The sequence below is a fragment of the Erinaceus europaeus genome, chromosome 17 (genome assembly GCF_950295315.1).
Source record: "Erinaceus europaeus chromosome 17, mEriEur2.1, whole genome shotgun sequence".
In the NCBI taxonomy this organism is placed as follows: domain Eukaryota; kingdom Metazoa; phylum Chordata; class Mammalia; order Eulipotyphla; family Erinaceidae; genus Erinaceus; species Erinaceus europaeus.
In genome coordinates this window covers 40,580,229-40,597,290 of record NC_080178.1, presented here as the reverse complement: position 1 = coordinate 40,597,290, position 17,062 = coordinate 40,580,229, and the positions used below count along the sequence as shown (strand labels likewise).

At 50.5% G+C, this 17,062-nt stretch overlaps 1 protein-coding gene across 11 annotated transcripts in view; it reads left to right on the top strand.

Moving 5' to 3' along the window:
* MYO7A (myosin VIIA) overlaps window positions 1-17,062 on the top strand; it is a 70,751-nt gene that overhangs the window by 23,144 nt on the left and 30,545 nt on the right. For 10 of the 11 annotated variants that reach the window (XM_060176721.1, XM_060176719.1, XM_060176722.1 and 7 more), the window contains 11 exons: window positions 3,143-3,327; window positions 3,732-3,853; window positions 3,934-4,076; window positions 5,245-5,358; window positions 5,956-6,109; window positions 6,927-7,003; window positions 7,612-7,731; window positions 8,337-8,479; window positions 8,888-9,098; window positions 10,097-10,232; window positions 12,069-12,175. In XM_060176721.1, the coding sequence (XP_060032704.1) occupies window positions 3,143-3,327; window positions 3,732-3,853; window positions 3,934-4,076; window positions 5,245-5,358; window positions 5,956-6,109; window positions 6,927-7,003; window positions 7,612-7,731; window positions 8,337-8,479; window positions 8,888-9,098; window positions 10,097-10,232; window positions 12,069-12,175 (1,512 nt within the window). The remainder of the gene's footprint in view (window positions 1-3,142; window positions 3,328-3,731; window positions 3,854-3,933; window positions 4,077-5,244; window positions 5,359-5,955; window positions 6,110-6,926; window positions 7,004-7,611; window positions 7,732-8,336; window positions 8,480-8,887; window positions 9,099-10,096; window positions 10,233-12,068; window positions 12,176-17,062) is intronic. The other variant, XM_060176720.1, reaches the window with a different exon arrangement.

The following is a 17,062-nucleotide window of genomic DNA, read 5'->3' as shown; positions in this document are numbered from 1 at the left end:
GCACCATGAACTGTATCAGGGGAGCTCCATGGGTGGTGGAACAACAAAAAAGTGAAGTCACTGCATCTCAGAATGGAGGGATGATGGGAGGCAGTGTGGAGACTAAATCCCAATAGGGAAGCTGAACAAGGCCTGCTGAGCACCCAAGGTGGTCAGAATGGGGGAGTGGGCAAGGCCCAAGTGGGGACATATTCCAGTTCTGTCTCCTGTCCCATTTGTCCTCCTTGTCTCTCTTTTTACACACACCTTGAGCCCACAGGCCTTATCAAATTCCCATAGCCCCAGGCTATGCCCCTTGTCTTTGCCTCTCACTTGGTGGTCAGGGACCAGAGGATAAGGGCCCACTTGTTGGGAAGGAAGGTGACACAGGATACAGGAAGTCTGGACTGGCCCTGCCTGATGAGCAGAAGCCATCTCCTCACTTAGGATTATTTTTATTTGTGAATTTAATTTAATTTACAAGAGCACTCTTCAGCTGTGGCTTATGGTGGTGCCTGGAATTGAAGCTGGGTCCTCAAGGGCTTCTGGCACAAAATTCTGGTGTGCCCATTGCTGTGCTATCTCCCCAGCCCTATTTTAGTTTTATGAACCACCAGAGCACTATGCACCTCTGGTGTGAGGTGGTTCTGGGGAATGAACCTGGAGCCTCTGGGTCTCAGGCATGCAATTACTGTGCTCTAGTGCTAAAGCATTCCCCTCTGCTTTAATCACCCTTTTACAGATGGGCAAACTGAGACTCAGAGAGATGATATGATCACCCAAAGGGTGACCTCAGTGGGCTTCTCTGGCAGGTTCCCTCAGTGGGCTTACCCTGAGCCGTGGAAGGCTCACTCACAGTGTCCAGCAGTGGTGGGGAAACCCCTGTCTGACTGTCCTTGTCTCTCTTGTCCTGCCCTCATCCTCCATCCCAGACCAGCTGCAGTGGGTGGGTGAGTGTAGGCATCAGCTGGCCTGGCTGGGCTGAATACTCTCCAGTTGCCCCCCCACCCCCCACCCAACCGCCATCTCTTTCTGTTGTACCTCTTGTCCTCTCATTCCTACCTCAACCCCAGATCCTGCATTAGCAGCTTCTGGCTGCTTGTGGCAGAGTGGGGTTGGTGGGTGAGGGGTGGGAGAGGAGAGTCCTGGAGGGTATGGCTAGGGCTGCTGCCTGCATGGGCACCAAGGCTGCTCTGCATGTCCTTTCCACCCCCTGGCCCTGGAGGGTGTTTTCCCAGCATGCAGTTCCTACAGCACCACCTGCTCCGCATGGCAGCTTGAAGTTTACGTGGCTCTGGGGCACATGCTGAGCCTTAGTGGGAGGGTGTGCAGATGCCGGCACTCATGTGGAGTGGCTCCAACCCGGGGAGGGGGGTAAGCCTCCGACCCTCCCTCACCAGCTCTAGTGACTGTGTGAATTAGAAAGAGGCATGGGAGATATTCTGGTATGAACATCCATTTATTTGGAGGTGGGTACAGGCTTTTAGACTGAGTTAAACAAAGAACATTTCTCACATGTGTCAGAAATTACAGGTTTCTTAAAGGTCAGCTTGCCCCCATGGTAAGGGGTTGGTATGACAAGAATTGATGAGATACATAAAGGTCAAGACAGTTAGTTTCCATGATGCAGGCAAGTTAATTATCCAAAGGTATTTGAGAAAAGCATAGGGGTTAAACCAGTAAGGTGAGGTAGAGAAGAAAAACAAAGCTTGATATAAATCAGAGGTATCAAATGGCACAAGGAAATAGAATATGGGGTCTCACTGCTGGGTACTGGCAGGGGTGTATTCTCCTATATGATCAAAAGGTAAAGTTATAGTTAGGTGTGAAGCTATGTGTGAACTTTGAATGACTATGGTGAACTTTGTGTGAACCCTCAAGCAGGCAGCCATTTGGCCTGCTAGCAGGGGGAACTAAGTGTGAGAGGTTTGTAGGCTTTATGTGAGCTTGAGAGATTAACAAGGAGAAACTGAGTCTGGGAGACTTTTCCTCTTGGCTCATCTCTATAAGGAGAGAGGCTAACAAGTGGGGTGTCTTTCCAGACCTCCATCCAAGGATGGGAGAGCTCCCCTCAGCTCTACCAAGCTTTCACATAGTCCCACATGCAGCCAGGACTGTCACCTCCCCCAGAGCCATTGCATCTTCCCTCAGCTTCTCCCAGCCCAGATGAGGAGGGGCGGTGGAAAGGGGACTCCCCAGAGTGATGTGTGGGGACCTCTGGGCCAGGGCAGCAAGTCTTGGCTTAGCCAGCCTATCTGTGCTCCCATGGAGGCGCCAAAGAGAGAAGCCTCTAGAAGGCGGAGATGCACCTGGCCTCACTGCCCTGGACAGCAGAGGAACTCTGTAAACACAAGTCAGGGGACAGTGCTTCAAGGGACTAGGGATTACCCAATCCTGGAGCAACATAGTCCAGATCCCATAGCTTGCTCTCTTTTTGTAAAGAGACATTTATTATCAGAGAGAAGTTTATTATCAGGGAAAGGTGAGGTTAAGGGAGAAAGGATTAGTGCACACTACTCACTCTGGCATAATAGGGTTCTGGGGCTTGAACCTGCAGCCTCTGGTACCATGACCATGCCCCCATCCCCATGTAGCTCTTTATGGCTTGGTTCCACTCCTACCTTGCATTGCCCCAGCATCATCCAGTTTATGAATGTCACTTCAGAAGCTGGGAACACACAGTTCAGAGGTGAATGTAGAAGGCAGAGACTAATGAGTGCCTACTATGCCCTGTAAATTTTAAAACACCCTTTTCAATTTCTGTAGATTTTATTTATTTATGAGAGAGAGAGAGAGAGAGAGAGATAACTAGAGCATCCTTTGACACATGAGGTATCAGGGATTGAATTCAGGACCTTGAGTTCCAACTTTTTATCCACTGTGCCACCTCCTGGTCCACTAAGATGGTTTTCACTGCAGGGCCAGGGATGGAAACCAGGGTCTTGTGTTTGTGCTCTCTTGCTGAGCTGCCTTGCAGGCTCAGGAAGGCCCATCTCCATCAGTCTCTGTAGGCTGTGATGTTGTCCTCAGTTTAAAACAAAGATGACATCCTCAGACATCTCCTTCCATCCTGCCCTTCTGTCCTGACTTTAATTGGCATCATGGGGCACCCTTGTGCATCAGACTTGAGCTGGGTCTCCGATCCTTTGTCTGTTGTTTGCAGACCTACACGGGCTCCATCCTGGTGGCCGTGAACCCTTATCAGCTGCTCTCCATTTATTCCTCTGAGCATATCCGCCAGTACACCAACAAGAAGATCGGTGAGATGCCCCCCCACATCTTCGCTATTGCTGACAACTGCTACTTCAACATGAAACGCAACAGTCGTGACCAGTGCTGCATCATCAGGTGGGAGGGGGTGGCCTCCAGGAGTCCCCATCTTTGGCTCCTGTCACCCCTTGTATGGTGCTTTCCTTACCCCTTAGCTCTGGCAATGTGGCCCAAGCTCATGGTTAACTTCTTTACAGCTGACCTGTTGAGCTGAAATCTCAGGCTCCTGTTCTAGCTTGGACAGAGGGTAAAAGGTTTAATGTGTGTGCAGTATGAAAATCACCTCCTCTTTCCCAGGCCTTCTATCTTTATTAATGCAACCAAAGTCTGAGTGAGGGTGGAGGGCTGTGTGTGCCTGGATGATGGGGCTGGATATTTCTACACAGGTGCCCTGTGCATTATTATCAGAAGCAGGGAACGGCTGGCTGAGGGGCGGCTCTGGTGGGCTGTGACGGGGCCTGCTTCTCCTTGTCCCTCTGCAGTGGGGAGTCCGGGGCTGGCAAGACCGAAAGCACCAAGCTGATCCTGCAGTTCCTGGCGGCCATTAGTGGGCAGCACTCCTGGATCGAGCAGCAGGTGCTTGAGGCCACGCCCATTCTGGAAGGTAGGCGGGGTCGGGGCGGTGGGCGTGGCGCGCTTTGGGCTGGTTGGTCCGCTCCGCCCACCAGCCTCCCTGCCCCCCAGCCTTTGGCAACGCCAAAACCATCCGCAATGACAACTCCAGCCGCTTTGGCAAGTACATTGACATCCACTTCAACAAGCGCGGCGCCATCGAGGGTGCCAGGATCGAGCAGTACCTGCTGGAGAAGTCGCGCGTGTGCCGCCAGGTGGGGAACCTCCGGGAAAAGGTGGGGTACAGGGCAGGAGAGAGTGGGAAGAGCACCAGAGGTCGCCTGGCACATGCACTGCTGGGGATAAAACTGGGGTCCTCATGTTTGAGAGTCCGATGCTTTATCCACTGCGCTACCTCCTGGGCTTCACATTTATGTTTATGGATTTACTGCTTGTCCTTTAAAAAGATTTATTGGGGACAGGCGGTGGCGCATCCAGTTGAGAGCCATATTACCATGGGCAAGCGCCTGGGTTTAACCCCTCAGTCCCCACTAGCAGGTGGGAACTTCATGAGCAGTGAAACAGTGCTGTAGATGTCTTTCTCTCTCTTAGTCTCCTTTCCTCTCAATTTCTTTCTGTTATTTTAAAATAAAATAAAGAAAAAAAAGAAAAGGGAAAAGTAGCCACTAGGAGCAGTGGATTTGTTGTGCAAGCACAGAGGCCAAGCGATAACTCTGGTGGCAGTATTAATTAATTAATTAATTAATTAATTATTAATCAAAGAGAGAGAATACCAGTGTTACTCTGACACACACAGTACTGGGGATAGAATTTGGGACCTCACACTTGAGGGTCCAAGACCATATCCACTGTGCCACTTCCTGGGCTGCACCAATTACTTTTTATTATTTGTCTTTTTAAAAAATTATGTATTATTGAGAGAGAACCAGAGCATCACACTGGTACATATAATGCTGGAGATCAAATTCAGGTCATCATGCTTGAGAATCTAATGTATTATTTACTGCACATCCTCCTGGGTTGTGCCAGTTGCCTTTATTTGTTTATTTATGATTTTTAATGGATTTATTTATTAGCAAGAGAGAGAACCAGAGCATCACTGGCACTGGAAATCAAATTTGGGACTCATGCACATATGTCTACTGTTTTAAGCATCCTGTCACACCCCATGTTACTGGGCCACTTGATTCTTTAAAAGTTTTGTTTGTTTCATGAGAGAAAGAGAAAGATCTGTGTGCTGGTCACATTCAGTGCCCAGGGGTCAAACCCAGGGCCTCAGATTTGCAAAGCACATGCTTTACTCATTGAGCCACCTTCCCATTTGTCACAGTTGCCCACACGCTGAAAGTCTTCTTGTCTGACTCCTGATGGTCCCTCCATCCTTGCCCCTATCCCCCTAACTCCATGCCCCCCCCCCGCCAGGCCCCTGATGAGAGGAACTACCACGTGTTCTATTGCATGCTAGAGGGCATGAGTGAGGACCAGAAGAAGAAGCTGGGCCTGGGCCAGGCCACCGACTATAACTACTTGGCCATGGTGAGGCTAAGGTGGGATCAAAGGGTGGGGGCACCCCAGGCACAGCTATGGGAATTTCCACATGGCCTGTCCCCATGGGGACTGCCTGTCACCAGCTTATAGTCCTCTGTGTGACATTGACCTAGCTCAGGGACAAGTAAACATATGACGTATGATACATATATATATATATATATATATATATATATATATATATATATATGTATATTTGAGACATAGAATCCAGAGAACTGCTCAGCTCTGGCTTATGGTGGTGCTGGAGACTGAAACTGGGGCCACAGAGTCTCAGAACCTCAGGCATGAAAGTCCTTTGGCATCACCATTGTGCTGTCTCTCAGCCTGTACAGTCTTTGAGGACAAAATCTAATCTCTGGGTCCTGGGGTTTTCAGGTGTAGTCTGGGGGTGGACACAGTGGGTAGGTTTGGGGGCATCAGCTGCCTCAGCATGGGGAAAACGTCACCTGGGGGCTGGAACCAGGACAGCGTGACCCCAGAACACCACTGGCCACTGTGGTGTGCACACATCCATGCCTACACAGGAGCTCAGAGCCCTGCCTGCCTGGTGAGGCACCCCACTCCCTCCCCTCGCCTCACCAGGGAAACTGTGTCACCTGTGAGGGCCGGGAGGACAGCCAGGAGTACGCCAGCATCTGCTCTGCCATGAAGGTGCTGCTGTTCACTGACACTGAGAACTGGGAGATCTCCAAGCTACTGGCAGCCATCCTGCACCTGGGCAACCTGCAGTACGAAGGTGTGTGAGCTGCTTGCCACTCCCTAGATCAGCCCCCTCTGCTCTTGTCCCCATGTCCCATGGCCGCATGGGGGGTGGTGGGGCAGATAGCTGAGCTGGTGAATGAATAAAAGAGAGTGGCGCGAAACGCAAAGACCTACATAAGGATCCCGGTTCAAGCCCCTAGCTCCCCACCAGCAGGGGAGTCACTTCACAGGTGGTGAAGCAGGTGTGCAGGTGTCTATCTTTCTCTCCCCTCTCTGTCTTCCCCTCCTCTCCCCATTTCTCTCTGTCCTATCTAACAACAATGACATCAATAACAACAACAAATATAACTACAACAACAGTAAAAAAACAAGGGCAACAAAAGGGAAAATAAAAAATATATAAAAAATTTAAAAATATATTAAAAAGAAAGAAATAATTATCTTGATTTGACAAGCTTGTGGTCTTCACATGGGTATTTTTTAAATAAGGGACATGGAGAAGGGCTATGAAGGTAGGAGGCAGAGCTTGTGCCTAGAGAAGTGGGCACATCTTCGGAGGCCAGCGCCAAAGCTTGTCTGCAGGAGCCACTGTTGCCCCAGGTGTCCCAAGTGGAGGCTATGGGGAGGATGCTAGATCTGGGCATCTTGACTGGAGACTAGAATGGGGGCAGGTCTGATGCCAGGCTCTAGGATCACACTTCCTACCCTGATGGTGAAAACATACATTTCCCCAACCTGTGATGCTGCAGGCAAGCATCTAATCCTGGTGCTGGTGGCCTCTGTGGACCTGGAAGCCCAGGTCCCCTCCAAGCCCCATACCTGCCCCCACTGAGACTTTTTGCTTACAACAGCCCGCACATTCGAGAACCTGGATGCCTGTGAGGTCCTCTTCTCCCCATCCCTGGCCACAGCTGCATCCCTGCTTGAGGTCAGTGTGGCCTTCTGTCCCGACTGCTATAGAGGGCCAGGCTTGACTCAGGAGTGGGGGTGGAGTTTATAGGGACCAAGAAATCCTGAAGCCTGCTATGTGCAGGCTCTGTGTCAGCTAGGGACCCTGAAGGGGCCTTGCTTGGGTTCTGAGTGTGTGGGCTTTGTCTTACTTGTTATTTAATTTGAATAGAGACAGAATAATTGAGAAGAAAGGGGAGATAGGTTGACACCTACAGCACTGCTTCACCACTTGTGAAGCTTCCCCTCTGCAGATGGGGACCAGGGGCTTAAACCCAAGTCCTTGCGCATGGTAACATGTGTGTTTAACCAGGTACACTGCTGCCTGGCTTGTGGTGGTGGGGGTCTGCCTTTTAGTGAATGTTTACTGGCTCTGCCCAGGATGGGGGCCTGAGAAGAATAAACCCTGTCACAGCCTGGCCTGGCAGGGATGGGGACTTCCAAACAGTGTTTGGGGGATGGTGGTTGAGGAGTGGAGGGGATGCTCCCTGTGGAAAGAAGGGTTTGGGTAAACCCTGATACAAACATGGAAATGGAGGATATGCCCATGGGGGAGCTGGTGAGTGCCTTGATGTCCTTCCTCCCCAGGTGAACCCCCCGGACCTGATGAACTGCCTGACCAGCCGCACACTCATCACTCGGGGGGAGACGGTGTCCACCCCGCTTAGCAGGGAGCAGGCATTGGATGTGCGGGATGCCTTCGTCAAGGTGGGTGGTCACCCAGAGGCAGGACAGGGCACCTCGGGGATTTATCCCGTCAGCTCTGAGTCCAGGCTCAGCCACCTGCTCATCCCCTGGGCCCTGGGACGGTGCCACTCCCAGCTCAGGGTTGCCCTCTCTGGTCTACTTAATGTATTCTGTGGACTGGATTGGGAGGGCCTGTATGCTTGTGTCTCTCAGCTGTCCATGAGTCCCTCTTCTGTTCCAGGTTCCTCCAGAGAGTCCAAGATAGGTGGGGAGGTAAGACCTCCAAAGTAGGGCTCTTTCCTGGACATCCGGGTCAGGCCCCCCCCCCACACACACATGATTTCATCACTCCCAACTGCTGTTCCATTCAGATAGCAAGACTTACAGAGAGGGAAGGACACCATCACACTGGAGCTTCCCTTGGTGCCACGCCATCTCCCATATGGAGCTGGATCTTAACCTTGGGCTGTGTGTGTGCATGACAAGGCAGATATCCTATCAGGTGACCAAGTTCTGGAGTGTGAGTCAGGATTGTTCAAGGATGGGCCTGGGAGGTGATGGGCCTGAGCTGGCTGCCTGGGGGGCTGTGGCTGGACTGGGGTGATACGGCAGCTGTCTCCTCTCAGGGCATCTACGGGCGCCTGTTCGTGTGGATCGTGGACAAGATCAATGCAGCCATCTACAAGCCCCCATCCCAGGAGGTGAAGAGCTCCCGCCGCTCCATCGGCCTCCTGGACATCTTTGGGTTCGAGAACTTCACCGTCAATAGGTACTGCCCAGCCACTCCTTGCCAGTGTGTGTAGGGTGGCCACTCTCCTCCCAGCCCTGGAATTCTGAGGCCCATCAGGGTGTCTGAGAGGACCTGAGCCCACTGTAGGCCCTGGAAGCAGGAGGCTAAGTCTGAGCCGCATTTGGGGGCCTCCTCCCTCTTGGTGAGGCCTGTGAAGGGCTGGAAGCAGGAGCAGGCCCTGATCAGCCCCTGGCATCTGCAGTGCTATGGGTCTTTCCCACCTCTTGTCCCTGCTCTACCTAGATTTGGTGACCACCCCCAGTCCTGCCTGGGACTGCTCGTTCCTCACACCCTGTGAGTGATCTGGGCATAATTGCCTTGGCCACAGGGCTCTGTGTTGGGGGGGCCTACCCAAGCACCCTCTCCCCCACCTCCATTGGCCTCCAGCTTCGAGCAGCTGTGCATCAACTTTGCCAACGAGCACCTGCAGCAGTTCTTCGTACACCACGTGTTCAAGCTGGAACAGGAGGAGTATGACCTGGAGAGCATCGACTGGCTGCACATCGAGTTCACTGACAACCAGGATGCCCTAGACATGATTGCCAACAAGCCCATGAACATCATCTCCCTCATTGATGAGGAGAGCAAGTTCCCCAGGGTGGGTCTCCACCAGCCCCCCAGGGAGCAGTGCTGCCTAGAGTCCAACTCGAAGCCTTTATTTCACTAGCGCAGCTCTGGGGATGCAATGTGTGCATGCATGCATGTCACCATCTCCAATAACCTCTCTGGTTCAACCTTTTCATTCTTCCTCTTATATCTATATTTATTAATGAGGGGAAAGAGAACCAGAGCATCACTTGGACACTTTCAATGCCTGGAATTGAACTCAGGACTTCATGCCTGAGTGTCCATTGCTTTGTGCATCCTGCCTCCTCCCAGGCTACATTTTTCATTCTTTTTAAGAGGAGGAGAAACACCAAAACACCATTCCACCATCCATGGTACTCCTTTATGGGGCTGGAACTTGAATCCTGGGCCTCATATGCCCAGGCATGAGCTCTCTCCTGTTCTATCAGACCCTGATTCTATCCTTGAGAAATTGTATGTTTTTTTTTCCCATGTGGTTCTGGGAAATGATCTCAGGTTCTCACACATTGCTTATAACAATGATGAGCAGCCTTCCCAGTCCATTCTTTAAAATTTCTTCTTGAAAGACAGCACCCCTGTGGTGCTGGCTCTTGAACCCAGGACTTTATATAAACTTACTCAGTAGAATGTACACCTTTATATCTCCTGGCCCCTTCTTTTAAAAAGTGGTTTTAATGAGAGGAGAGATGAGAGCACTGATTTGTCACATGTGGAGCTGGGAGTTGAACCCAGAACCTTCATTCCCCCTCAAATGCCCACATCCCCACCTAGGAAAGAGATGCTCTAGACAGAAATGTATTCATAAGATTGTGTAGTTGTAATTCACAAACATAACATCTGAGGAATTGAAGAGCTTGAGAGGAAACTCTTGAGAAAGATGCAAAGAAAGGGGTATGGACACCCAGGTAGTGCGAGGCGATGGGGCCTGGTCTTCACTGTGGGTCTCTCCAACCAGTCTCAGCAGTGGGTGAGGATGGGAGGGGCTCCACACTGTGCTTGCTTCCACAGGGCACAGACTCCACCATGCTGAACAAGCTCAACTCCCAGCACAAGCCGAACTCCAACTACATCCCCCCCAAGAACAACTATGACACCCAATTTGGGATCAACCACTTTGCGGGCATCGTCTACTATGAGAGCAAAGGTATCAGTGGATGAGAGCATTGCTGGCTATGTCCCCTGCTCCTCCATCCTCCAGCTCTTTTTTTCTGCTTGGAGAATATTCCTTGCATTGATACATCATAGTTTTACCTGCCTGTTCATCTGCCAGAGAAAGTTTGGGCTGTTCCCAGCTTTTGGCTCCAAGAGTAGTACTGCCAGGGACATGGGCATATGGATATATTTTAGGGAGGTGGGGTGGGGAGAAATGCTCCTTTTTACATATAATTAATTAATTAATTAATTAATTGGATAGAGACAGAGAGAAATCAAGAAGGGAGAGGTATATATATATATATAGATAGATAGATAGAGAGAGAGAGGGAGAGAGACAGCATTGCTTCACCACTTGCAAAGCTTTCTCCCTGTAGGTGTGGGGATCAAGGGTTTCAACCCAGGTCCTTGTACATTGTAACATGTGACCTCAACCAGGTGTGCCACTGCCCATAATGCTCTTTTGCATAGGTGGGGAAACTGAGGCTCAGAAATGGCTCTAACTGTTGGTTTTAAAACTAGCCCAAGTGCCACCCCCCAAGTGACAGGGACAAGAGCAAGTGTAAGCTTTGAAGCAAAGATCTTTCCTCCCAGGACATGCAAACAGGTTCATTTAGAAGATAGGAGGGAAGAAGAGAGCAGAACATGGTCGGAGTGGCCAGAACCAGATGCCTGTGAAATTCAAAGCAAACAGCCTTTGCTTTCATCCTTTGTTGTCAAGTTGGTCCAGCAGGTGGGAGGGTATATCAAAGAAGGTCCTGTCATGATGGAGCCAGAAGTAGCTCAGTCCTCTAAAAGCACTGGACCACGAGAAAAGCTTTGCTGACAGAGGGACTGATGTTCCAGCTGAAGGACTGCTAAATACTTGGGTCTGTCATTGGTAGTACCAAAAGACTGTTTTTCAGCTCAGCTCCTTGCATACTTGTTAAACACCTCCTGCCCCCCCCCCACCACAGTGTATTCTTTTTTTTTTGTCTCCAAAGTTATTACTGGGGCTTGGTGCCTGCACTACAAATCCACTGCTCCTGGAGGCTATTTTTTCTCTTTTGCTGTCCTTGTTGTTTATCGTTGTTGTCATTATTATTGTTGTTGGATAGGACAGAGAGAAATGGAGAGAGGAGGGGAAGACAGAGAAGGGGAGAGAAAGATAGACACCTGCAGACCTGCTTTTGAAGTGACACCCCACCCTTGGAGGTGGGGAGCTGGGGGTTGGAACCAGGATCCTTACGCCAGTTCTTGCACTTCTCGCCCTGTGTGCTTAACCCGCTGTACTACTGCCCGCCCCCCACAATGTATTCTTAAGTAATTCCTTCACCATTACATGATTTTTCTCTCCTATTTATTAATAAGGGCTTTTAACACTTCAGAGGATGAGGACTGGCATGTTCTTCCAGAGAACAGCTTGGAGCTGGGGAGGAGGACTCAGTGGCTGGGGAAATTTGTTCCATTTCTGATTCTGCCCTCATTTTTTTCCCCAGGGGGACTTTGGGCTGGTCCTCCTCCTCTTCTAGCTTAGTATCCCCCACTGTAAATGGGGATAGGTGAGTGAATGTTGAGGCCCTCTTGGCCTGCCTGGATTTAATTTAATTAGTTAATTAATTTTTGATAGAGACAGAGAAATTGAGAGGAAAGGGGAAGATAGGGAAGCTTTCCCTCTAAAGGTGGGGACTGGGCCTTGAATCAGGGTACTTGTGCATTGTAATGTGTGTGCTCAACCAGGAATACCACCATCTGGCCCCTTCTAATTGTGGAATTAAGGAATGTCTAGAGTCTTGTCAGATTTAGGTGTGGAGTTGGTGACAGGTGACTGCTTCTTTCTATGATTCAGGCTTTTTGGAGAAGAACCGGGACACTTTGCATGGTGACATCATCCAGCTGGTCCACTCCTCCAGGAACAAGTTCATTAAACAGATATTCCAAGCGGATGTAGCCATGGTAATGTGTGGGTGGGACCTCCCGAACCCCATCTGTGTCTCTGGCACCCCCTGTGTAACACAGCTTCTGTGGAGCAACTCTGGCCACAAAAGGGCAGTACTTTGCTCTGGCTCTAAGGGGGTCCTCCATGATATTCCCCTTTGGTCTTCTTGGTGTACAGTGGCGGGGCAGGGGCAAGTGCCAAGTCCAAAGGTAGGTCATGTGAGAAGTCACAGAGTAGAGCTTGGTCAGGTCTCAGTTTACGTTGGGTGAAGGGTGGTCCCCCCATGTCTCCAGAAACTCAAGGATGTAGCTGGGTGTGGTTTTCCAAAGAAAGAAAGTTGCCAGTCCTAGAACCCCTACAGGGAGACAGGATTTCCCACCAACCACAGGCAGAAGTTCCTACCCCGCACAGTCCCTCTGACCTTAGAGTGCTGGCCTGGTGGCCTTTCCTCCAGCAGAACCAAACATCTTTTTGTTTCACCTTCTCCTCCTGTCCCTGTGACTTCCAGGAGGGTGTAGGAAGGGAGTCCAAGAGAGGCCAGCCAAGTCCCCTCAGAGCTTGGCCAAGTGTCCCCCAAAGCCCAGGGACCAAGGCATGCTGCCCTGTGCCCTAAGGGGGGATCTTCTCTCCCTGATGAATTTTGCCTCCATTTTCTGACCTACCACTCTCTCCTTACTCCCCTTCTCCCACTTGCCCTGCACTCCGGTTCCTGTTCTAGTTTCTCTGTGGTTATTCATCAGGCTTTCTCCACCATTTGGCAGCTTCTGTGAAGGTAAAAGCCTCCAGCCCAAGCTGGAGGATTAGGGGAGAGGCTGCAGTGGTCCCTGGGCTGATCTTCGTCCTTGTCTCCCCCACCCCCCAGCACTGAAATTTGGGGAAAAGGGTTAACTTTTTCTTCTTCTTCATTTTTCCCCCAGTTTTTGTGGAGTGTATTTTCTTTTGTGGAGTGTTTTTTTTTTGCTTTTTATTTTTTTTAAATTTTATTTATTTATTTATTCGCGTTTCCTGAGTTGTGTGGACTGTAGGTGTCTCAGTTTCTGAAAGGAGGAACTGAGTCCTAGAAAAAGGGCTTGCCCAGTGCTGCTCATGAGTCAGATGCAGAGTGAGATTCACACCCAAGTCTTCTGACATCCTTCTCCCCACCCCGCACACTTTGGGTCTCTGAAGCAGAGACCTGTTTCTGCCAGAGCCCTGAGCTCGGTGGAGTAGGAGGGGTAGGAGGTGGTGTTGGCGGTAGTGATGGTGATACATTTTGCAGGTGGGGCATTGAGGTTCAGAGAAGGAATACAACTTACCCTATGTCACAGCATCTAGGGAGCTGTGACTAGAAGCCCCTGGCCCGGTATCTCTTCTGTGTCCTTACCACCTCCAGGTGTGGCTTCCTGAGTGTTAGGTCCCAGAAGTGCCCAATAACCTTTGCCTCCCTGTTTTCTCACCCCTGGGTGCCTCCCTGCCTGCCACTGGCATCCTCCCATGCTGGGCCTACATTCTGAGGCCCTCCTCTTTCCTGTGTTTCTGGTCCCTCTCCCCCTGCTGCTGCCCTGTGCCTCAGAAAGTCCTTAAATGGGTCACAAAATCCCAGGTCACAGAGCAGGGCAAGGACATCTGCGTGGTGGCCTATGCCCATGGTTTGGCCCTCTCCCCCTCTCCAGGTCCATGCTGGCTCTGCCAGCTCACCAACAGGGTGAGTTTAGGGCCACAGTCAGAGAGGGGCCCCAAGACTGGAAGCCCTGGCACTCAGCAGAGTCCTCACCCTAGAGCTCCTGGATTGAGAGGCATTGGTGGGGACCAGTGTAACTTGGGACTGTCCTCACCTAGACCCTGTCCCCCATTCTTCCTGATCTTGGGGAGATAGTTGGAACCCCACTGGCCCTTCCAACCCTATCTCTCTTTTCTCCTTCTGGAGGCTTTGGGGTTTCCTGTTGCTACTGCTCCTCTGGGGCCCTAGGAGTGGAACTCTCTCAAGAGCAGAGGAGAGGGCTGAGTTTACGACCCCAGGTATTCAGGGTCTCCCTGAGGAATTATTATGGGACCCAGAATTAGAACAGGGATATACACTTGATACTGACTGTGTCTGGCTCTGAGCTCTGCATTTACTATGCTCACCCTGCTCACATTACATAGCATGCTCACTCTCAAAAAATGTTAAGATTTATTTTTATGAACTAGAGCAAAGCTCTGATCAGTTCTGCTGGATAGTGGGGTTTGAACCTGGGTACATGGGCATGCAAGTTCTGTACACTACTGCTTCGCGGTCTCCCCAGCCCACTTGTGTGCTTGCTATGCAGGTGGCTCCTGCCTGCCTGCTCCTTCCCTGCTCACATCTGACTCAGCTATCTTCCACTCAGATCTTTACCTTTGAGTCATTTGACAGTGTCCTTCAGCCTGACTGCCTTTTGTCTTCAGAGTAATCCCAGAAGATAGAGAGCCCCCAGATTCTGCGTGCCATCTCAGAAAGTGATGAGCATTCTCTCCTCACCACATCCCCAGCCCCCAGCAGTCCTCCCCTACAAGCAAATCAAAATCACATCAGTACTGAGGAAGTATCATAATGGTTTGTTGTTTTCGCCGGGCTGGCTTCTCGGGCGCCATTATGTCGGGCTGAGCTTCATTGACGGGAGACAGACGACCTGGGACTCATGGCTGGATTGTACGCAGTATCTCTTTATTCATGCAGGACGCAGCGCAATCTATACCAAGATAAGTTAAACTAAACACTACAAACAATCTTGTCCTTATAAATATACTAGCCCAGTAGGGTGGGAACAGGATGCGACACAGAGAGGGTGGAGAGAAAAGTGGTGAAAATCAGAGTGTGACAAGGAGAGGGGGTGGAGCAAAAACATATCATGAACCAGTGGGGATTGAACCAATGCCCTGCAGTGGTTATGTAAATAGAATACAGTGGTTGTGTAAATAGAATACAGTGTTAAGCAGGGGGTATTAAACCAATGAAACATAAGGGGTCTCTTGCATACCAACAATGGTTTTGCAAAAAGACTTCATAAGCCAAAGCAGAGTAGTTCCCTGGGAAAAGTAAAATAATTCACATCAGAAGCCCAGGAGGCCAGGGCAGTGGGAGCAGATAGTTCCTTCTTGCAGTCAGTCTTTTAGTCACAGCCATCCACCTTGTGCCAGCCCCATTCCTGACATCACCCCAGGTGTGAGGAACACAATCCAGAACCAAACCAAACCACCCCTGTGCTAGAGAACCTGATTTATGTCAGAAGGTAAAGCAGCTACTTGACAAATGAATAAAATACTATGTCCTGTGGTGGTGTGTGATGTGGAGAAAATGGAGGGAGGACAGAAGTGGCGGGACTGTGGGTTCTTGAACAGAGGATCAGGAAAGGCCTGGAAGTTGGGAAGTTGGTGTAGAGGTGAAATAGGCAACCCTGGGCATTCTAGAGGGAGGGAGTGGGGCCAGCAGGTGCCCTGCAGTGTATTCTAGAAAGAATGAGATGAGGAGAGATAGCATAATACTTATGCAAAGAGACTGTCATGCCTGAGTTTCCAAAGTCTCAGGTTTAATCCCCCACACCACCATATGCCAGAGCTGAGTAGTGCTCTGGTGAAAGAAGGAAAGAAAGAAAGAAAGAAAGAAAGAGAGGGAGAGAGAAAGGAAGGAAGGAAGGAAGGAAAGAAGGAAGGAAAGAAGGAAGGAAGGAAGGAAGGAAGAGCAAGGCAGTGGAGGGAGGGGATGGAAAAAGGGGACCAGAGTCTGAGGGATACTTCTGGCCTATCTGGGGACCCTGATATGTATGTGGGATGGAGTTTCTGTGGGTTTGAATTGCAGCTTGCCATGAGGGTGGAATGGGGGGCAGGGTGGGAGCAGGACACAGACATGGAGCTGGAGGGGGATCTGGGTCTGTTTGGGAGGCAGGGTTAGGCATGCTGGCTTTGGAGGCAAGTGAAGGGGAGTTAGCAATGTTGCCTAGATTTGGAGGCTGAGCACCCAGTGAGCCCAGGGATCCTGGGAACTAGCTGAGCAGGGATTTTTGGGTGCTGGTACCACCAGGCCCAGAGCTCCACAGTGGACAGGGAAGACCTCCTGGGCCCTCATGAAGCATAGGCACCACAGGTGAGATGGGCTGAAAGGTGCCTGTCCGATGTGTCATATAGGTACTGTGTGTGCCTCTGCATGTGTGTTTATATATGTGGTGTGTGTCCTGTGTGTGGTCTGTGTATGTACTGTGTGTTGTATGTGTCATGTGTATATTCTATGTGTTATGTGTATGTGCATGAGATCTGTGTGACTTATGAGGTACATGTGTATAGAGCAAGCAAGGTCATTTTCAATTTTCTTTTTCTTATTTATTTTAGATTGATTGATTTATTAACATGAGAGAGTAGGAGAGAGAACCAGAGAATCACTCTGGCACACATGACACTGGGGATTGATCTCAGGACCTTATGATTGAGAATCCAGTACATTACTCATAGCACCACCTCCAGGGCTGCTTTTTTCTCCCCTCTCCTCATCTGCCCCTTTGACTTTTAACCCTTTCTCCTAGGAACTTGGGCATGGTTGTCACCTGGAAGTTTTCTCTGGGCCTGGTGGCTTTCATGGAGATCTCTTCCACAGAGATTAGAGGGAATCTGCAAGTGTACTTTCCCTCTTCCTTCTTCACCACTAGTGATAGGGGCAGTGTCCCAAGGTGACTGAGTCATACCTGGTGGGAATTCTGGAGTCTTAGAGGGGATTCTCCCCTTGCCATACTCCCCTTAGGGCTTCCCAATGCCCCAGGGTACACCCCTGCTTTACTCTAACCCAGGCAGGCAGCTGCAAGAGACTGCTCTCACCACCATAATGACTAGCCTGCCTGTTGCCCAGGGTGCATCTCCCTGCCCTGCCTCTGGCCCCTCCTGCTGCAGCCCCTCCCACAGCTCGGGTCCATCCCCTC